Source organism: Sus scrofa, chromosome 18 (assembly GCF_000003025.6).
Source record: "Sus scrofa isolate TJ Tabasco breed Duroc chromosome 18, Sscrofa11.1, whole genome shotgun sequence".
Classification (NCBI taxonomy): Eukaryota; Metazoa; Chordata; class Mammalia; order Artiodactyla; family Suidae; genus Sus; species Sus scrofa.
Window position 1 is genome coordinate 32,836,685 of NC_010460.4, and position 23,744 is coordinate 32,860,428.

Here is a 23,744-nt window from a genome sequence, read left to right on the forward strand (position 1 = left end):
AATATTATCTTTTGGCTGATTTATTATTTCTTAATTGGTATAGCTTATAATATCTCAGTATGCTCTTTACTCTTAACATCTTCATTCTTCCCTTTTGTCAACACATCTCTAGAAATATCCCCTTTTCTCAAGATGCCTCCTTTCTCCCTCAGAAAAAATATTTTTTCGAGGCTCTTACCTTTGGCAAATATAGACACACACACCCATATATTTGACAAACTTTCTTTTGGTCCTTTTGTGTCTAATGCTTTGATATATTTTGACATATATTTGACAAACTTTATTTTTGCCCTTTTGTGTCTAATGCTTTGATACACTAGATCCCAAATCTCTTCCTAAGAGTTTTCTACTCAGTGTTGAACTCCCTGTTGGTGGTGAACTTTAGCTGGTATTACATGTTTGTTTGCTTGTGTTTTTTATGGGTGATTTTTTTGTGTGTGCCAACTCAGGACCTCATCATACATTTCTTTCTACACAGTGTACTTTGGGTAACTCCAGAGACAACTCAGTTGGTCTCAGATTTTTACTTCCCCAATTATGTGTAAAAGGAGATTCTTTTTCTTTTTCTATTTCCTACTTAAGCCTTAGGTGTGAACTGTGTGTGTTTTTATTTGCTCTTCCTAATCATTTGTATATTTTTTGCAAGTTGTGTAGAGAGATTGGGATTTATATGGTTGTTACTACCCTATGAGTATCTAGAATTCCAGCTCTTTAAATATTTTGCTGCCAGGTTTCTAGGTAACTATGTGATCAAGCCATATAAAATTGCGATTTCTGTGGCTCAAGAACTGTTGAATATCAGCAGTTCTGTATGATTCCACCTAATAGAAAGGTAGGCAATCTCTTTATCCTAGTGATTCAAGCCTTAGTGAAATGTTATATGATAGGGGTATTATTTTTAGTATTAATTCCAAGGTGATTAGGGCTGCATTTTTTATATGCAATAAAATACACTCATCCTAGTGTACAGTTCAGTGAGTATTGACAGTTGTTTATACTTAGGTAACCACCACCACTATCAGTATATAGAACATCTGCTGTATAACACAGGGAACTATTTCCAATCACTTGTGATAGAACATGATAGAAGATACTATGAGAAAAAATGTGTGTGTGTGTGTGTGTGTGTGTATAACTGGATCACTTTGCTATACAGCAGAAGTTGACAAAACATTGTAAATCAACATTATAATAAAGTTTTTTAAATGTATATAGAACATTTCCATCATTCTAAAACCTCTAGTGTACACCTTTGTAGCCAGCCCCACCTCCCACTCCAGGAAACCACTGAACTGTTTCTATCATTCGATTAGATTTCTAAAGGCCACATTACTAAATTGTCCTGTCAGTCTTGCATGATCTGAAATTTGCTTATCTCTCCAGTGTCATCTATCTATTATTCCTTTCTATATATGTGCTGGCCTCGGGGCCTTTTCACTTATGAGGCCATCCATCCATTTTCTGCCTGACATTTTAAATTCCCATACCCTGAACTGATGTTCATCTCTCTAGGACCCATGATACTTTTTCTCTTCCATGCCTTTGATCATGGTTATTCTCTCTGCCAAGAGAGCACTTTCCTCCTTAATGAACATTCTTCCTAGACTGATTTATTCCTATTCATCTTTATAAAATCAGCTTATGTTACTGATTTTAGATTGGATTAGTTATTTATTGGTCGTATTTTTTTTTTACATAATTATTTGCTCCTTACCTAGTCTGAGCTCCTTGAGGGTAATGATGCCTTCTTCAGTTTGTCTTCCCATCATTGTGCCTGGTACATGATAGGTACTTAATAAATGTTTAATTAATCTTAAACGAGTTTCAACAACTGTATATAATTTGAGTTTAAAATTAAATTTCCAGAGGATAAGTTAAAGAAGTCTTAAATTATAGATACTTAACAAAACTGAAATTGAACTAATGGTGTCTTTTAAGTGTGAGGAGAAATGGGCATTGTTTCATGGACACCATAGTTCTACTTGCAGAAATAAGTTTTAATTTTTTAGCTCTTCTCTAGCCATGTGTTTTTGGAATTGCACCAAGCAGTGTCTATGGAGAAAATTAGTCTAGCTTTGATCAGAGCATGAGCTATATGGAATAATAATGTGGCTTGTTTTAAGAATCTAAAAAGAAAGGAAATTTGTTTTGCTTCCATTTACATACACTTTAAGCCTTGATAAAGTATATCACTTAATTCTTTAAGTGTGTATCTCCTGTCATACTGTAAGCTCATGGGCCAGAGGCAGATCTTACCATCTTTGTTTTTTTTTCCTTTGAGTTTCTTGGTTTTAGTAGCTAATAAGTGTTTTGAGTTGATTCTGTGGTTCATGTTTGCTACACATGTGGACTTGGCACCCTTCTATATTCACCCTAAAATTATACTAGGTATGAATAAAAATTTTTAACATTATGCCAGTCATTAATTTCTGATTCTGAATAGCAACCTGATACAGGTTAAACTATATGAACTTAAAATAATACTTCTTGAAAAGTTTGCATTTTAATATTCATTTATATTATAAGAATTGGGACAAGCAGGGAATGGTTTGTTGTTGGATGGGAATAATTTCCAAGCATTATAAAAACCACCGTTATATTCAAACCTTTGTTCTCCCTGAATGGATACCTTTATAATATGATATCAGTTTTACCTGAACTAGATTTTTATGTCCTTCTTTCAGAGCAAATAGCAGGATTCTTATTATTTGGCAACCTGACTTTATGACTCTGTTTTTATAAACCAAGAGGGATCTGAAGAACAACTGTATACTACCAGCAAAGCTGGCACAGAATTAACTGTGTCTGCTATTCTTTTGGGATGCTGTCAATGAATAGCAGAGTTATTTAAACTTTTCTGGAGTAACTAAGTAAACTTTTCTGTTTTAGCTAAGAATAAAGTTCAGCAGAACATACAGGCACATTGTAGTTCTGAAAAAACACTTTTAATTTATTAAACATAATATATGATCATGCTATATCATGTGGTAACTTAAAAAAATTGAAAGTGCTACAGATGCTAAAACTTACCTCTGTATGACACTTTTAAAATAGGAAACTAATTTAGAAGTTTCCCATTTTGTTTAATAAAGCTAATGTTTTGCTGTTTTATTTTACATTCATACCTATTATTTTAAAATATAACTTCATTTTGCCTTGTAGTGTGTGCAGAGAATATTTCCAAAATGGTGGGAAGAGAAAAGCGCTTGAAAAAGATGAAAAAAGAGCAGTACTCGCCACTAAGACCACTCCAGCCTTAAATATGCATGATTCTTCTAAACTTGAAGGTCATTTAACTAACCTCAGCTTTACAAACCCTGAATTTATAACTGAGTAAGTACATTTTTCCTACTTAGATGATTAACATTATCTAGGATAATGTTTATTCTATTGCAGTCTGAGAGAATACTTTCTATAATTTAAATATTTCTAAATTTGTTAAGGTGTGTTTTATGTCTGGAACATGGCTATTTGGTAAATGTTTTTGGAAAAAATATAAATACTGTAAGATCATATGGTATTTGCCTTTTCATGTCTGACTTAGTGTAACGACCTCAAAGTCCACCCATGTTGTAAATGTCAGGATTTTGCATTTTTTTGTGGATAAATAGTATTTCAACGTGTGTGTTATTATAACCCAAGTAATTATTAATAGTATTAAAATTATTTGTATACCCTAGTATCAGAATAAATTTGTGGAATCAAGTAATATTTCGTTAACCTCTTGAAAATGTTAAACTTGAATAATTCTAGAAATATTCCTGATAGACACTGAAGTATAACCATGAAAATAAAATGAAATTAACCTCTCAAAACAGATACAAACCTGTAGATATCAACATAACATTATCTTTAGTTACTTTGATTTTATACCATGTTGAAATATTACCTAGTTAGGTATAAGCAGTTTAATTTAAAACTTAAACACCTTTGATTAGTTCTGAAGGAAAGGATCTTTACCTTTATTTAAAGGTTACTACAAAGCTTACAAAGCATAATGGGTTACTAAGCATCTTATAACTCAGGTGTTATGAACCTTATAAATATTTTAAAAATATTGACCAGTTTAAGAAATTATATAGTTACAGCGCTATCAAAAACACTGGAAAATATCAACCCTTGAATTTCCGTATCGTTCTTATTTTATTATGCTTTATAGTCTCTGTTTCATTGTTGAGAATACCTTGTTTGTTGACTCATTGTTATATTTTCCTTTAATTCTTTAAACATGGTTTCTTTGAACCCTATGAACCTTTTTTATAATAGCTGATTTGAAGTCTTTGCTAAAAACTTTGCTAAAAAATATAAAAATTTTATATTTTTTCAACATGAAGTCTTTCAACATTTGGGCTCACTCAGAGTCTGTTTATTTACTGCTCTTGTTCTTTCTTTCTTTCTTTGGTCTTTATAGCGCCATATCCGCAGCATATGGAAGTTCCCGGGCTAGGGGTCCAATCAGAGCCATAGCTGCCTGCACCACAGCCTCAGCAACTCAGGATCTGAGCCACATTTCCAACCTACATACAGCACAGCTCATGGCAATGCCAGATCCTTAATCCCTGAGCAATGCCAGGGATTGAACCTTCATCCTCATGGATTCTAGTCGGGTTCGTTACCACTGAGCCACAGTGGGAACTCCTACTGTTCTTTTTCTTGAATGTGAGCTACACTTGCCTGTTTTTTTAATTCATGTCTCATAATTTTTTGTTGAAAATTCTCCAGTATATTTTTGATAATATATTTTAAAAACTCCCATTTTGGGTTTTTTCCCCAGAGACGGTAGTGGTAGTAGTTTTTAGTAATCTGCTAGCAATCAATCTGTGGGATCTGTTTCCGTAATAGTTTGTACATTACTGTTATTTTTATTTTTTTAGGCTGGTTTCCTAGGGTTTGCACCTGTGTCTGCGTAGACTGGTAGTCAATGATAGGCCCAAGATTGTGTTCAAACCTCTCCAGCCTATCTGGCTTCCACCCTCTGCCAGTGAATGTGTGTTGATTTGGGAGTACATTTAAAATTCAGGCAGCTTTCAAGTTGGCCTCATCTTTTGCTTTTCACCGGGCCCTCATGTATCTCCCATGTGTATTCATTTAGCTTCCCAATCAGCTAAGGCTGTGTGGAAAGCTTATCTAGCCCCTTTATGCTCCTCTCATTTCCAGGATCATTGTGAAATTCCTAAATTTCTGACCAGTCTTCCAGTCTGCAGTTCAGCCCAACTGTAGCCTGACGCTCTCATAGCTGCTGACTTTTCCTGTTTGTTTCTTACCAAGTTTGATTCTTTTATTGACAGTGCTCTCTGGGTTTTTCATCTTTTGTTAAATCCACTTGGCCCATTTCAGCAGTGAAGCTACTGTTTTTTCATAGCCAGCCGTATCCTCAAACAAACTCCATACCAACTCAGCAAGGGATGGGTAATGAGAGTGGCTTCAGGCAAAGACACCACAGATCCCCACTGTTGTTAACCTAGGTTCAGCTGGTTTTCCTGAATAAACACGTCTTAATAGTGTTTGCCTTTGTTTGAGCCCTAATGGTTGGTTGTTTTGATGATTGTGTTTCGTTGTAGCTGTTTCTTGAAGAATGGATTTGCCGTCTTCTCTCCTGCCACTGGTTTAATTTTAAAAGAGAAAAAATTAGTTTTAAGCGTTTAAAGCAAATATAATTGTTATAGGTCAGGATTTCCTTAGTATTGAAATTAAACATTGAAACATCATAGCCTAGGATGGCTAGGTTTAGAAGGTCTTCATTTCAGAAACTGTAGCGTTTGGCCCCAACATGTGTATATAGACTCATTCTTCCCACTCCTCCTACCATATTGTAGCCTGTATTCTAATCTCTTAAAACAATTTAAATTCCCCTAGTAGTACATGTTTGTTCTCATTTTCTGGCAGTTGCAAATGCATTATATCCTCTTTCTGATCAACTATTGCTATATAATATTAGGCTATATTTGATACATCTTCCTTCCCTTCTTGAACTTAACTTGAGCTTCTCAAAAGAATTTATACTCTGGTACCAATATCAAACCTTTTTATACCTCTAATTATAGTACTTATATTGTATTAAAATCAGTATTGTATATTTTTCTGATCACAAGTGAAATAATACCACAGTATAAAATATTTCACATGTAGAGAAGATTATAGATGTGGAAAAATTATTGCTCAATACTGGTTACATTTAAGTGCATTTCTTTCCAGTCTTTTTAATTGTTTTCTTACACAATAGGGATCATGTAGTTTAAAAATTTTTGTGTAAACTGATCTTCCAATGTGTTAAAACACTCATTACTCATTCTTCATGTTATTTAATTAATTTATTTATTTTTCAATTTTGGCCACCCCATGGCATATGGAGCTCCCCGGGCCAGGGATCAGATCTGAGCTGCAGTTGTGACCTAAGCCACAATCATGGCAATGCCAGATCCTTAACCCACTGTGCTGGGCTGGGGATCAAACCTGCGTCCCAGCATTCCCAAAATGCTGCCGATCCCATTATGCCACAGCAGGAGCTCCTGCATTATATTATATCTACCACCATGTGTGTCTATATTAAGTATTCCTCAATACAAAATAATACGCAGTTTTCCCAAAGAGAACCTCTTGTTCTCTTATGCAGACACCCTTTTAGAGAAGTAGATGAAATAGTCAAAGGTCAGATGTTTACTCTCTTTATTTATAGATATTATTATATAGAAGATTGTATCCATTACTATTGAAATCTGCTTGACTTCTGACTTTGGATAACAAGTTTAGATAGCAAAGGTTATCTTTTTCCCAGTTTTATCTCAAAATCATTTTGATTTCTGGGCTCAGATGGTGAGGGCTCATATAGCAAAAATATCTTGGGTTTTTTTTTAATTTACATTTTATGAAAACCAAAAATATTTTACTACTAGAAACACTTTTTAAAGTCATCTATCTCTCAAAATTGAGATGTAATTTTTTTGAGTCTTTACTATGTATAAGTACTTACTTTGCTGCCTTTTAAAAAGTATAGTTTTTTTTTCAAAACATTTATCAAATATACCATATTCTGGACATATATTAGAAAAGAAGGAAAATGTAAAATCAATAATAGAAGCTTCTAACTTAGGAAACCAGAAAAACAAGAGCAAATTAGATCCAAAGTAAGCAGGGAAAAAGAAATAATAAAAATTAGGGCAGAAATTAATGAAATTGAAAACAGGAAAACCATAGAAAAAATCAGTGAAACTGAAAGCTGGTTCTTTGAAGGTCAGTAAAATTGGTAAACCTCTGGTCAAGCTAACCGAGAAAAAAGAAACAAATTACTCATGTTAGAAATGAAGGAAGGGCTATCACTACTGATCCCATGGACAGTAAAAGGATAATATAAGAATATTATGAATAACTCTATATGCACAAATTTGGTAACTTAGATGAAATGGACCAGTTCCTTGAAAGATGCAATCTACCAAAACTCACACGAAGAGAAATAGATCATCTGGATAGGTCTGTATTTATTAAGTTAAATTAATAATGAATAGTCTTCCAAAACAGAAAGCACCAGGCCCAATTGGTTGCACTGATGAAATCTACTGTTAAAAAAAGAATGACACCAATTCACTATAGTATATTTCTGAATATAGAATCAGAAGGAGTATTTCTTAATTCATTCTGTGAGGCCAGCAAAATATAGTTTAAGATGCTGAACCAGTCTTCCCCTTTCCCAAACTAACATAAAAAAGAAAATTTTAAAATAAAGGAAAATCATATAAAATCAGAAAAATGAGATTCATTCTGTGATATTCTTTTATTTGCCAAGGTAGAAATATGGCATATATCTTTCATAATACCTTCCAAAATCCATGATAATCATAGTTAGTTGGATCTTTCTTACAGAGCATGGACTTAGCTTCAGAAACGTTTTTACATGGCACTCTGAGAAACTGTTACCAATTAATCAGTCAGTATAAGAGAAAAAACTCATCTTCCATTTATGTCCATTGCATTGTTGCTGTTGTAGGACCCACAATTTTGACTCTTAAGTCTCTTAGCAGCTAAGCCAAAGCTTTGAATAAGATCATTTTAGTATTTCCTTTTTTGTGAGAATTGTTTATGTCATTTGTTCAGTTAAGTATGGCAGTCTTTAGTATATCAATCTGTTTGAACTCTTTAGTAATCAGAATATTACTTGATATTTATAGTTATCAGAGTGGGAGCTTAACACATGCTTCATGGGTAAAACAGACAGATGGACAGGAAAATGTAAGAAGAAAGGACAATGGTAGGACAGTACAATCAGGTGTTTTTAATTATCTACTTGATATTAGGTAATTGGTGGAGAAAAGGGGGAAGGATGAGGGGGCATTGAGCAAAGAGAAAGACTATGTATTAGATGGTCATTGCCAATCCAGGAGTCTTACTATAGGTCTTATCTCTATTCTGCCTAAAGTAGTAAGATAATTGGACATATTCTTAAAAGTTTTGGGCCACAGAGAGAATATAATACATGATGATAGGTAATATCTTATAAAGAGGACCTGATTAGACATATTAACGCTGGTTTTGAGAGTTTGGTTTATAATAATGAAACACTAGTTTTTAATACTATATGTTCTTTTTTTCAAGTTTTAGCACTTGATTTCTATTCAGTTTTAGCATTTTTTATATTCTTTGGCTTTTAATGTTGAAGTGTATCCTAATAACTAAAAGATAATCAGCATAGTAAATGAGGAAGCTACATATCTTTTGAACATAATTCAGTATATAGATGAAAAATTTGTTTCAGTAGTGCTTTTCAGATATTTTGCTTTTAGTTTAAAATGCATTATGTATTAATCAAATACAGATTTGAACCTGGAAGTAAAATTCATCTATTTTACTGTCACACCAGATGGTTAAAATGATTACAAACATCAAATTTGAAATTTTAGTTATATTAAGTCCCATTTAAAGCCATATATGCTATAATATTTTAAAGCTATATATATCTCTATATATCGGAGGTTATGAATAAGCTAAATGCTAATAATTCATGGTTATTAGTTCTTCCTTTTTAAGAAGTTAGTTACTTTCCCAAAGCGCTGGCTCAGAGAATATCTAACATACCTGAGTCTTCTTTTCTTTATAAAAGTAAAATAATGCTGTAGGGTCTTATATTAAAAAATAGGAAGAACTATGTATAGAAACCCCAAAGCTTTCAGGTAATGACCCAAACTATTGAATGTTGAAAATGAAAGTAATGATAATTATATTGGTTCAAAACATAATTTCAGTAACAGCAGCACTATTGGCAAATTGTCTTGAGAAGAATACCATGATCCAGACCTCTATGATCTGTTTATAAAGGAAAATGCCAGTAAAGATTGCTACCTAAAAGAAATTATTATTTTTAGTAACTGGAATTGAACCTAAATTGATCTAATAAAAATATAAAGCTAATTAGACTTATGTGAAATTAGAGAAAGATAACTTAGGAAATAGACTTTGGTATTTGAACTAACAAATTACCATTTTCTAATGAATTATTTAAAGCCTAATAAAATTCTTCCTTAAGCAAATATCAGTGAATGTTACTCATTTAATGGGGGTGGCAGAGTCATGTGCTATTACCTATTTTATAAGTCTTATGGGTAATTTATTGGTTATTGACCATCAACTTCTGTGTTCTCCTTATCACTGCAGTGTTATCTTTAAAAAATAAATCAGGAGTTCCCATCGTGGCTCAGTGGTTAACGAATCCGATTAGGAACCATGAGATTTTGGGTTTGATCCCTGGCCTTGCTCAGTGGGTTAAGGATCTGGTGTTGCCGTGAGCTGTGCTGTAGGTGGCAGACGTGGCTCAGATCCCGCGTGGCTGTGGCATAGGCCAGCAGCTACAGCTCCTATTGGACACTGGCCTGGGAACCTCCATATGCCACAGGAGTGGCCCTAGGAAAGATAAAAAGACAAAAATCAGTCACTCAATCTTCATCTTAGTACATGTGCTATAAGGCCACATCCTTTTATCAGTCCATTTACTTGTCCTTTCTTAATAGCAGTATATCCCCCATCTTGCCTCTTAAATGCTAGTCCTGGGCTCACTACTCTTCATTTTCATATCCTCTCATGGCGGCTTAATTTACATAGATAGTTTAGCTCACCAGGTGAAGGCTGAAGATACCAAATCTGTATCTCCAGTTAAGAGCTCTGAAATGACCTTTATATTATCTAGGTGCCTACTAAACTTCTCTGTGTTAATAGCATGAGATATCCTTGTGTCATGACCAAGCTAATTTTCTCCTTTCTTTCTCTCTGAACCACCCCAATCTGTTCCTCTTCCATTGTTTCCTGTTTCATTAAATGCACCTGTGTGCCTACCTAGAAGCTTTTTTTTTTTTTTTTTTTTCACTTTTTAGGGCTGTACCTGTGGCATGTGGAAGTTCCCAGACTATGTGTTCAATCAGAGCTACAGCTGCCAGCCTACACCACAGCCATAGCAATGCAGGATCCGAGCCGCATCCGCAACCTACACCACAGCCCACGGCAATGCCAGATCCTCAACCCACTGAGTGAGGCCAGGGATGGAACCCACATCTTCATGGTTCCTAGTCGGCTTTGTTAACCACTGAGCCACAAAGGGAACTCCTAGAAACTTTTAAGTTTCTTGACTCCTTCCCCATCTCACTTCCCACATCTAGTTAAATCACCATCAGTTCCAAGTTCTTGGTACCACTTCCTTATTGCTCACCAGGGCAATTACAATAGGCTTCTATTTCCAGTCTAATTCCAGTTCATTCTCCACAGTTCAACTTGAGAGTTTTTTCTGAAACATAAACTTGATAATGCCAACTCTCTTACAGTGTTACTGTTACGGTATTTTCTTTTGCTTTTGAGATAAAATATAGGCTCCTTAATACAACATTTAAAAATCCTTCATTATTAACTTTTGTGTCCCTCATTTTCTTAGTACCTTTTCTTTTTAACTGTATGACTCAATAATACTGATCTTCCTTTCATTCATATAGAATTCCAGCACATGCCTGTTGTTTTTCCTTGTGCCTAGAACATTCTTTCCGAGCCCATTATTCAGTCCTTCACCTGGATAATTTCCCATTAATCCTTACATGTAGTCGTAAACATTTAACACTGCAAGGAAGAACTTCTTTACTCCCAGGCTTGGTGTCATCAATAAGGTTATATACTCCTCTAACACTCCTTCTCTCTCAAAGTATGATTCATGGATCTCTAAGAGTTTCTGAGGCCCTTTTGGGGAGGTCTATGGATTCAAAGTATTCCATGTCAGTATTAAAATATGACTTCCTTTTTTTTAATCATGTTGCTGTTTGTATTGCTAGTTCAGAAGCAATGATGGATAAAGTTGCTATCAACTTAGCACAAATTATGGCAGTGAAACCAAGTTATATTAATAGTCATTGTATTCTTCACCATGAACCACATATTTTTTTTAAAAAGGGCACTTTCAACTTTTGTCGGTGATAAAGCTTAAAATTTACAGATTTTATTAAATTTAACTTTTAAGTAGTTATCTTTTTAATGTCATGTGATGAAATGAGAAGTATACAAAAACATACTAAAGCATGATGTCATGATTTTTCACCTATTATCTACCTTAGCCAGACATTAGAGATTTGCCAAAAATGACACACATCTCATTAATCTCTTTATTTTGGAAAATGTAATTCTTTTTCAAAAAATGTAATTTTGGTAGCTTATGATGATATTATTGTTGCTGTTTTTATGAATTTAAAAAATTTTTCTCAGCCGTAATATTTATACAGTGAATTTCAATTGATATAACCCACATAAGCAAAAGTTCTTTGAGGTCTTCAGTAGTTTTTGAGAGTAAAAAAGGATTCATAGAACAAAAAGTTTGAAAATCCATGCTCTAACACAGTGTATTTTCCTTATTCTGTTTATGGTTTGTCTTTCCTCTTCACATTGTGAACTCTGAAGAAAAGGTCCACATCTACTTTGTGGGTAACTCGGCTCCTAGCACAGTGTCAGCATGTACAAGGCACCTAATAGATATTTGGCAAATTAATGAATTCAGTAGCATATGTTTATTATTATTGTTGCATATGGTTGCAAATGTAAGTCTAGAGCTAAGAAAAAAATTAATCAAAAATATATTTAGAATTATCTGCATTTGCTGTTTATTTTGATTGTTGGAACTACATGATATCATATGAATATACAGATTATTACCTAATCAGTCTGGAGAAGGACTATAGAGTGGAAAGAGAGAAACCTCAATTATGAGACTTTAGGGAATGCTTTTGGGTAATTAGAATGAAAAGGAAACTTTAATAGACATAAGAGTTCAGAAGGATAATCATTCATTGGATACACATTGAGAGAAGTCCTTCAGGGCTTATAGTAATGGTACTGTTAGGAGAAGCATAGTAACAAGTGAAAAGGAAAAATAGGATAATGTCTTTAGGGAAATTGAAGAGTTATCCCCAAGTGACTACAACACACATGTTATTTTGTATGTCTATAGAGTAAACTTTTTATTATCTTGAATGACTTAAATAAGAATATAACTGAATTTATTTTTACTGCTATACAACAGCATTTACTAAATTAGGGGATGGAAAGATACTAGCAGTTGGCTAAAGTCAGGGAACAGAAGATGTATGTGTATGTATAGAATTGGGTGGGTTGAAAGCAAATTGTGTTGTTCTTGCTGCAACTTGAAATTGTCACCTCCTTATCCTGAGGAGAATCACTTTCTTAGTAAAAAATCTCTTGTTTTGTACTTCTCCAAAGAAATACTTTATTCAAAAGTTTTATTCTTATCTCCCCATCTATAGATAATAAGTCTTTCTGCTCCATAGTTTTATTAATTTTTAAAATCACTCATTACACTCAGAATACATTTTCCATTAGTTAATTCCATAGTTCCTAGTTCACTGGGATAATTTGGTTTTTGGTATTGAACCTTAGAAAACATTTACTGATTTTATATGGAGTGTTGAAGAGTGATGATACTTATGTTTTCTTTGCCATTTTCCTTAAATTACTTGCATTTTGCTAAGTATAATTAATTATTTGTCACTTTGTCATTTTGATATGAAAGTGTCAAAATATTCCTGTGATAGCTGTTATGGTTAAGGATAGTACTATGCAGATTTTAACTATTTATGCTGTACATGTAGTAATGGTTTTCAGAGAATTCAGAGAAAGTATATTTCATGCTAGAGTATTATTGAACATACATGGGTTCTTCATTGTCTTATTTTGAAGTGTCCTAACACTTATTAAGAGGGAAAATCAATTGAGACAAATTTTAACTGGTGGAATGCTAATTTCTATAATTTTAATTTGTTACACTAAATACAGTGATCATATGCCATGGATTGTCTTAAACGGTATTGGTTTATGCTTGTTAATAGCGCTTCCTTTTATTTTAAGAAGCATTGCAGTTTGCACTATAAACTATATGATGACCCTTTCTGTAAAAACACAGTATAACCGTAGCTCAGTTAGAATGTACAATAAGAAAAGACAGATTTAGAGAGTAGACAAAGGAGATATAAATAAGTAAACATACAACCTTTCAGATTGCTCCACTTCCCCCAACAATAAAAACTGGGTAATTTTTTTAATGGCCTAAAAGAGCAAGCAAACAAAAAAGATTGAGACTATTGGAATTGAAAACATTGAGTCTGAAAGTCTGTAATTGAATGACAGAAGCAGTGACTAGCAGGGTGAAGTGTTAAGTAGCCCCAGCAACCAAAACACTTAGGCAGGTGTATTTTCAGTCATTCAAAAAATAATATTTACTGAATTCTGTTCTATTTCTAGGCTAGTTAACATGGAAAATAGAAGAAGGTAAGATTTTTGAAAACACAGCATAATACCAAGGGAGATAAATGTATGTAAAAGTATTAGGTGGCTTAGTTTACATTTACTTCAACTTCATATTTCTATATTTGTTACTCTTGGTTGCTTACTTAGTAGTTTGCAAGAATAGAGTGTTCCTAGAGCAAAGCCATTATTTTCCATGTTTTGCTTTTGAATATTAACAATATTATATAGTCAAACAAATTGACTCATTTGCATTTTAATTTAAATGTAGTTCTTTTATGGTAAGTATAGGAAAAATAGATCTTGTGCTTTTCAGAATTATTAGGCCATGTTTTATGATTTATCCAACCAGGAATATTATTCTAAAAATATTTTTATACGTCCAGATAATATACGGTAGCAAGGAAAAAAATGCGAAACAGACTGATTTCATTTGCCGTCTCGGTGTACTAAATGGCATTGGACCTGTAGACACTTTAACCTCTTTGTGGACAGGTACTCTTCATACATTGAAAGTTCCTTAGAAAATATTTAAAAGAGTCAGATGGATTCATATAAGATAGTTGGACAGTTGTAAAAGGTCTATTATTCCCATTCCCTTAAAAGATAAAAGAAAATTCTTAATTATATCTCATGCTTTAATCAGCATTATACATCAATATATTACAATATATTTCCAGTATGTTATACATGTTCTTTAATAATGATAAAATTGAGGACACAGTTTAATTTTAGCCTCTCACATACCTGGTAAGCATGAAACTGGGAGGTTGAAAATTCACTGCTTTAAGCAGGCTTAATGAATTTTATCTCTGTCTCAGTTGTACTAAAACTGATAACTAAGCTTCTTATTATGGTGTCATTTTAATTTTCCAATTATTTGTGTGAAATAATGGACAGTGCAGTAAGTAGTATAAATATTGATGGCATATGCAGGGGAAAACATGAAGCCCAGTTGTTAAATACCTTCATCTGGTGTTATTAACAGTTTCCCACTTTGCTTACAGTCTCATTCTTTTAAGAAAGTGTAGTTGTAACATTGTTTAAAGGCATGTTTAAGAAGGAAAAAATAAAAGTATGGATAAATTTGAAGACTGTTGTTAAATAAAACAAAGAAAGGAAATATAATACTCTTCTGAGATCTAGTACTTATGCCTGGACAGGATCTGTAGTTCGAGACCTGTAGGGTTAGAGTCTTTGGCTTTTTAAACCTTCTGCCATGAAACTAAAGGGGAAACTGCTATTTAAAGAGATAATATAGGAACTGAAACTCTGTAATCAATAAACACCTACCTTCCTGGGTTTCAGCCCACTCCCTCCTGACCTCTTATGTTTCACCAGGCAGCAGCTATTAGCCACAGGCTGCTGATCACTGGAACTTACTGCCTCACTTGGCTTATGGAGACTGAGTACCTGAAGATCTGCCAAAATCAGAGCTGGAATATTTAGATTAGTCACAGTGTTGCACAAAACTCCAAAGTGTTTCCCTGTACCAAATTTAATAACGCATTATTACTAAGTTTATTCTTAAAATATTGATAATGCCCAAATTAGTTGTATTGGGTGGTAACTGTATATGGAAGAGGGAATAGATGCTTCAGTTGCTAAATCATGTATTATTTATGTTTTTTTTTTAAAAGTGGTAGTCCTCATGTAGTACTTTGTATTTATTTATTGTGTATATTTCCCATTCTCCCTCAGTTCAGCCCTACTTAAATAATATATGACATTCATGATACTTTATTTATGCAGCAGTTACCTAAATTATTTTCCCACTGTGTAAATTTAAGAACAATACTACTGTATCATCAACACCTATGGAATACCTAGCACATAACAAGTACAGTATATATCTGAATAAGTGAAAGAAAAATATGGAAACATTTGAGTAATCTAATACAGAAAGTACAAGGGAATTGCTTTACTTTAGGAGAGTATTTTAAAATTAAGAGTGTGGCCTTAAGAACATGACCAGAGAAGAAATGTGAACCTCAGGTGGAAGCCTTTTTTGAAATATGTCAGTTGATAAAGAACCTTAAATAGCTGCATTCTTTTCTACCTCAGTTTTCCAAAGCAGTGGTGGTTGGGTTTCAAAAAAATGTTGTTACCTGTGTTAATTTCTACCTAATCCAATAAAGATAGTCAAAGCATAGAACTTTTAAACTATAAATATGAGTGTAGAGTAGCAAGATATTTCAGAATTACATTGTCTAAGGCTTTAGGCAATATTTATTTGCTTTAAAAACCATTTAAGAGGAAAAGTGTATTCCTCCCAAGATCTCTGTACTGCCATGGATTAACTGTAGATTGAATACCTGTTCACAAGAGGTAGAAACAATTTTGAAAACCTGGGAAGGTATGTTTGTGTGACAGAATTCATAGTATTCTAAGTAAATTACTGTGTCATACAATCAGAAGAGAACCTGTGTCTGTCTAAAGGACAAGCTTTCTTTAGGCTTTAGTAGTAGTTGAGAACTTTAAAAAAGGATTAGAGAATTATAGAAGAGTGAAGTTATTCACTTAGTAACTGCCCCAGGGTCATTATAATATTCCTAATCATTATAATTTTCCAAATCATTGTACTAGTGTGTAAAACTTCATAAGGACAAATGTTTGAACGCTGTTATTTTCTGCTATGATTTGGGGGCTTAATACAGTAACCTTGCACATAAACAAACACAATAAATCAGTGAATGAATGGATTCTGTTAGAAGGGACTGTAGAATTCATTTTAACCAAAATCTCAAGTAGTGCCAATTTCATGATTAACTGTGGCTTTAGAACAAAGATAATTTAATGAGGTTAGAAATGGAACATTAGTAGTACTCTGCTTATTTTCTTTTTATCCCTATGAGATCTTTTCAGTTCTGTGTACCATTGAGTAAGGCAATTTTGGCCCCAAACATTTTGAGTAGAATGGAGCGATAAATACAGCAGATTATGGCTGATCTCGAGGAGTAAAACAAAGGACTAAAATGTTAGCAGTAGACTAAGAAAATGTTTTTAAAAGATGGGGGTGGCAGGTGTATATGACACTTTATATCTTTAGAAAACAATGGTGGTAGTCTAATATCTGTACTATTTGGCTTCTTACCTAGTTAATAAAAAACTGTTATATCTAGTTTTAGCAGACTTGTATTTAACCACTCTGAGTAAAGATGAGATCAGTTCAAGTAATTGCCATGGAATGCGCCTTCATACACAAAAATGAAGAAGGAGAAAGGGAGAATTTTTCAGTGTCACAGATTAGAAACCTAAAAAAAAAAAAAAATAGAAGAGTCAGATATATAACAAAATGTGACAGTGAGAGAAAAGACCAACTGTCTTAGAGAAAAGCAGCAGGATTATTCTAGAGACGTAAGTATTTTTTTTGGTAGGGGCAGAGCCCTTGTATATCTTTTAAAATGATTGGTAGTTATGATAAATACCCCTAATGTCAAGAAAAGATTATGTTCATTTAAGTCACTTTTAAGGAGACAGATAAGACTCTGTTAACTCTTAGAAGATTTCCATTCCATATAAAATATATTCTCACTCATACACTAGACCCTTGCCTTTAAAGAATCATGCCCTATCATAAAATTTTGTGTTGTTAAAAAATACTGAAGTGTAGATTACCAAAAAAAATGTTTATTTCATAAATAATAGATGAGATAATTGAAATAAAAAGTATTTTAAAATATCACTTAGAAAAAAAATATCACTTTAGGACAAGGTCATGAGTGAATATAAATATGCATTTCAGTTAACTTTATTTATAATTTTGAATTTATCCAATTTCTTGCCAGATCTGATTTAGTCTTTTTTTTTTTTTTTTTTGCTTCAGTAGCTAAAAAGTGTTTTATTAGGGGAGCTCCGGTCGTGGCGCAGTGGTTAAAGAATCCAACTAGGAACCATGAGGTTGCAGGTTTGGTCCCTGCCCTTGCTCAGTGGGTTAATGATCTGGCATTGCCGTGAGCTGCGGTGTAGGTTACAGACGCGGCTTGGATCCCGCGTTGCTGTGGCTCTGGCATAGGCCGGTGGCTACAGCTCCGATTCGACTCCTAGCCTGGGAACCTCCATATGCCACGGGAGCGGCCCAAGAAATAGCAAAAAGACAAAAAAAAAAAAAAAAAAGTGTTTTATTAGGAATAAAAGTGTCAGATCTGTTTTTTTGTAACTCCCTCGTATTTGCATTTTTAGGTTATCTTCAATTTTAAGTTTCTTTACCAGGAATCTTGATAAGCTACTGTTTCATGAGGCTTCGTTTAATTAAAACTAATAATTCAGTCTATCTATTGACTTACCTGGGGGCAAGGAAACTCAATATGTTGTGGTATGCTGCTAGGGAATAGTAGGGATATGCCACTGATACTCCTCCATGTTTTGGAACTCACTCTCATCTAGAATTCAGGTAACCCTATGCAAAAACAGGAAGCTTGACCACCAGATACAGGGACTCTGGGGGTATGTGTATTAGTCAGTGTTCTGCAGAGGAATAGAACCAATATAGTCAGTGGTTTTGTGTAGAGAGATTTATTTTAAGGAATTGGCTCACATGATTGTGGGGGCTGGCAGGTCCAAAATCTGTAGGGCAAGAGAGCAGGCTAGACACCCAGGGAAGAGGTGATGTTGCACTTGGAATCTAAAGGTAATCTGGAGGCAGAATTCCCACGTCCTCAGGTGACCTCAGTCTTTTTCTGGTAAGGCCTTCAACTGGATGAGGATCATGCACTTTTATAGAGGGTGCCTTCTCTACTCAGAGTCTTCCAATTTAAGTGTTAGTCTCATCTAAAAAATACCTTAACAGTAATACCTAGACTGATGTTTTATCAAATATCTCTGGGTACTGTAGTCTAGTCAAGTTAACATAAAATTAACCATTATAGGGCGTCAGTGTCAATTCCTATATCAGTGAAGCTTAATTTATTACAGAAATGAAAATCACAGATTAGTGTAAGTTCTAATATTGGCTTCCCATACTAAGAGATGAGTTTATATATTCCCCATTTTTAGGAACATGTAATGGATGCCCTTTACAAATAGCCTTACTTGTTAGAACTCAAAGAAAATATTTACAAATATTTAATTAAAAAATGAGCTTTCAGAAGTAAATGACTGACATATAGTAAAACTTCACTAATTTGAATGTCATGATTATTAATGACTCATCAAAAATTTATCTTTTTGCAAAGATAAATAAATTTTCAGACTAAAAAAGATAGATAAATTTTCAGACTAAAAAATCATTATAGACATTTAAAAAACATTCTTTAGTAATTTTACCATCTCAAAATTATTGTTACCTTCCACGTATATGTTATTTTTACATTGTTGCTTTCAAAATTCTGTTCCGTTTTCACCAGCACAGTAAACATACATGTCTTCTGTGGTCTTTATATTTATTTATTTTTAATAGTTGTAATAATAATTCATAAAACTCATGTTTGATATCTTCTGCCCTCTTGCCCTTAAGATAAAATTTATAATGACGTTGCAAATTAAAGGTATGAATATTTCAGTGCTCTTGCTAAACATTTCTATTTTGTTTTACTAAATGAGTTACAAAAGTTGCCACAAATAGTATTCAGGTTGTATAACATAAAAGCTCACCACATCCAAGGAGAAGCTATTCACGTGGTAGGCATATATACTGACTTAATTGAGAGTGGGGTGGTCTTGCCTCCTGCCCTACCTTGGAGCAGTGGGAGAGAACACCATTATTCATAAAACAGTACCCACACATTCAAAACATGGCTTGTTCTGTCCCAGCTATGCTGGCATCTCAATAGTCACCTCCCCTGCCCATTTGCTGCTATTAGAGGCCCAACATTTGCTCACATCCCACCCTGACACTGACATGCTTATCTTATTGGAGGTGCCATCGTGGTTGTAATAGGTTGCTAACAGTGTGTGTACTTCAGGATTTACAACATGTGTGACCCATGCATTTGCACAGCCAGGTTGCTTCTCTTGGCTTTGGAAAACCTCTCTGGGCAGTTATATACAAAATTAGTTTATATTGAATGCAACTTTTTCAAATAACTTTAAAACTGTCCTTTAACAAAAAATATGTTGTGCAGAGATGCCAGTATTACTTGGCTCATATTTGCTCCTTTTAATCCTTATAATAAACTCCAATTTCTTTTTTTTTTTTTTAACTTGTAGTTCAGGTATTAATTTCTACTGCCATTGTGATTTTTCTTCATTTTTAACATGAAATGAAGTTCTTCATTTTAACTGAATTTCCAAGTTAATTGTATACTTGTCTATATTTATGGCTTCAAAATAAGCAATATAGGATTCAAAGTGATCTATAAGGAGCTAGTGTGTACATATATATATGCACAGAAAGCTCTCAGTTCTTTTCCTGCCTCTATCTAACTGCACAAGCAAATATTCTGAATAAACTTCTAAAATTATTAGTGGCTAATATAAAGGCTTTTTTCCCCAAGTATGATGGGGTAGGCATAATTCTGAAGATGCCCACCCACCTCTTGCTGCCAAAATTTTCATTTCTTGTTTGTTCAGTCAAATAATAATCTAGGTACTGCTGTCAGGAGACTTTACAGATGTAATTAAGGTTACTAATCAGTTGGCGAAGATAGGAAGATTATTTTGGTGGCCCTAATCTAATTATGTGAGCCCTTAAAATCAGAGAACTTTTCCCAAATGTAACAGAAGAGGAGGGGAAGATTTAAAGTATAAAAAGGATTCAGCATTCTGTTATTAGCTTTAAATATGGGGTGGGCTGTGAGCCTTGATATACAGGTAGCTTCTAGAAGCTGAGCAGATAACAAGAAAACAGGGCTCTCAGTCCTACATCCCCATGGAACTGGATTCTGCCAACAACCTAAATGAGCCTAGAAGTGGATTCTCCTCTCACAGAACCCTCAAATAAGAGCCTAGACCTGCTAAAATCTAGGTTTCAACTTTATTACACCCTAGGCATGCCTGAACTTCTAACTCATAGAATTAGGTTGTGTTTTAAAGTTAAGCTTGTGGTAGTTAATCACAGTGATAAAAAGCTAATACATGAGATATAAGAACTTTACATTACTCATGTGTAACAGCCATTATTCTGTAATTACAATGATCATGCCCTTCTCTGATCTCTGTATATGGATTTTCTGGGTTATCTTTTTGGTTGTTTTTGTTTTTCAGATTTTTTGCTTAAAAAGTAGGTATTTATACTTTTTTCATGAATCCCCTATCTCTGATCTCAAAAGTTTCCCAGAGCAGTTTTGTAAAATAAGTAATACATAATTAAAAGAGGAGTCTATTAACAAAATTAATTTGGACATTAAGCTAAAATTATTTCTTAGTTATAGAGCTATTATATAGTCATATGCCTATAGCTCTTTAAAAAAGAGCTGCATATTTTCCACATTCATTGACCTATTGACAGAGGAGCATCTTGCATGACTATTTGATGAAATGCACTTCAGGAAAAATTGTCCCTTCAGCTATGAAATATTAATGCCATAAGCCAACGCTTGTCTTCTCTTTTCCTTGTTAAGCCTGACTTCATCTACTTAGTGTGGATTATTTAGCCCATAAACAACCTTTACTCACACACTTAATCTCCCTCCAATACGTTTTTTGCTCTTTGCTACCAAAATATGGAGGGGAAGCTGAAGTCTGGCCTTACACATTGCCATCAAAAGCAATAATCTCTAGCAGTCATAATTCCAAGGATTTGTGATATATATAGAAATGAAATGGATTGTACAAAATTCTAAGAATGACTTGCTAAATAAATAATAATAAGCCAAGTCTTTAATCAGAGTCAGTAGTTTTCTTTTTTAACCAATTTTTCTGTTCCTTTAAGAAGTGATTGAGACAAGAGGGCAGGTGGAACTAATGATTTTTATGTGATCCAAGGTATCTAGTAATAAATTCTACCCATTTATTTGTCATCTATTAGCCCCAAAAGTTGGCTTTAGCAAAGTTTCTCATGCATATGACTGTCATGAATTCAAGGAGTGACAGTGCTGTTTACATACTGACTCTCAAAAAAACATTTACTTATTTTTTCTGCTCAAGAAAATAGGTCAATGATTTCAACCACTTAAACCATAGAATCTTCTCTTCAGAGGAAACAGTTTACAACCTGGTCAAAGAGTATAGAAGTTGAAGACTTCTGATATCTCACATATCTACTTTTGCTGTCTCCTGAATGGACTCTGGAAAATACCTACAGACTTGGAGAGAGCACTTGGAAAAAAAAAAAAAAAATGTTGTAAACTGCATACTTAGGTAAATATTGCCAGGTTTTCTTAAGTAATGAGAAAAAAAAAAACTATGGTTTACAGCTCCCTCTTAATATGTCTTAAGAAGTTCAAGATGCTGTTGTTGACACTGGCAGCATGCCAGACAAAACTTTGTAGGAAATTCTTTTAAACTGCTTAACCAACAGAGTGGGAATTGAGAGAGTAAAGAAATATGATCTTGTATTTTAACTGTTTTAGAAAAAAGAACAAAGACAGTATTGAGTAAAAAACAGCATAGGAAATTTTTTTCTTTTTTGGGTCGCACATGTGGCATATGGAGGTTCCCAAGCTAGGGATTGAATTGGAGCTATATCTGCTGACCTACACCACAGCCACAGAAACGTGGGATCCGAGCCCTGTCTGTGACTTACACCACAACTCACAGCAACACCAGATCCTTATTAACCCCCTGAGCAAGGCCAGGGATAGAACCCGCGTCCTCATGGATGCTAGTCAGATTCGTTTCCGGTGAGCCATGACAGGAACTCCAGCATAGGAAATTTAAATAGAAAGTTATCATTTGAACAAGCCTATACATTTTTACATATAATAAGATTTTTCTTAACACTTTTGAAAAACTGGCAAATGAAGTTAGAAGACTATAAAATCTCAAGTTTTAAAAATGTTTTCAAATAATACAGTTTTAAGATTCTGTATTATTTAAGTTTTTCTGTCCAAAGAAGCAAAATGAAAATTTACTAAGGAATGTAAATAAACATTTCAAAGAGGCATTAAAATGTAGAGGAAACATAACAAACTTTCTAGCCAAACTTTGTTTTCTAATCAGTACATTTACTTCACAGAATGTAAATGAAGAGACTGCATATTTGCTGAAATTAGGAACCAGTCTAACTGTATTTCAATTAGCTGTCCTTTAGAAAATCAGTTGTTTCCTAACTAATCAGACTTTTGACCTGTTATATAGATTTTCCTTATCAGAAACTAATTTTTCCAAATATTTGCTTCAACAACATTAGTAAATTCAGCCATTCCTTTTTTGTTTTGATTCTCATAAAGTATAATATATTTTTTTCTCAGTCTCTTTGGGATCATATTTTGTATGTCCAAAAAGAAAATGGCTTTCAAGTATAGGGTTTACATACAGCCTAGTGCACATTTAGAAAAATGTGTACCGGTGCCCCAAGGTAGACTCCAGAGAGCATTAACGTATGCCAACAATGCTGCCATAGACCACAACATTTATCACAACTGTTTAATGAAATTACAATGTATGCATCACATTCCTTTTAAACATTCTTAATGATAGCAGATTGTCTACATTGGTTGAGTTTGGTGTTAATTTTTGAAGGTATGTTTCAGGAGACAATGATACAGCTATAAGAACCCCTGAGAAGGGCTATCTGAGGGTTATAGGTGTTTTAGAAGGGAATTTAAAGAGCATATATCCTAATAAAGAAAGCTCAGAATTAACTTAGAGAGGAGTTCACAGATTTACTCAATAGTTCTATCTCATATCCTGTGTTTGTGAATACTAAGTACTCTAAGCTGAAGTGAGAAATAATTATACTTTAATAGTATAGTCTAGGGATAAAGGACCATGTCTTTTTTTAGTCATTAAGTTCAGGATTTTTTGTGATTAACTGAGGCAGCTTTCAGGAAAGAAAGAGACAGAAGAATATCTACTTGGTAACTTTTCTGTTCCCATGAAGACCAACTCTGCTTCTTAAAGTTGCATTCAAGATGTCTTTTCATATTTAAAGT

The 23,744-nt window shown here is 33.8% G+C and overlaps 1 protein-coding gene across 1 annotated transcript in view; it reads left to right on the forward strand.

Annotated features, from left to right (window-relative positions):
- BMT2 (base methyltransferase of 25S rRNA 2 homolog) overlaps window positions 1-23,744 on the forward strand; it is a 102,492-nt gene that overhangs the window by 38,407 nt on the left and 40,341 nt on the right. The window contains exon 3 of the mRNA XM_021079235.1: window positions 3,163-3,333. Coding sequence (XP_020934894.1) covers window positions 3,163-3,333 — 171 coding nt within the window. The remainder of the gene's footprint in view (window positions 1-3,162; window positions 3,334-23,744) is intronic.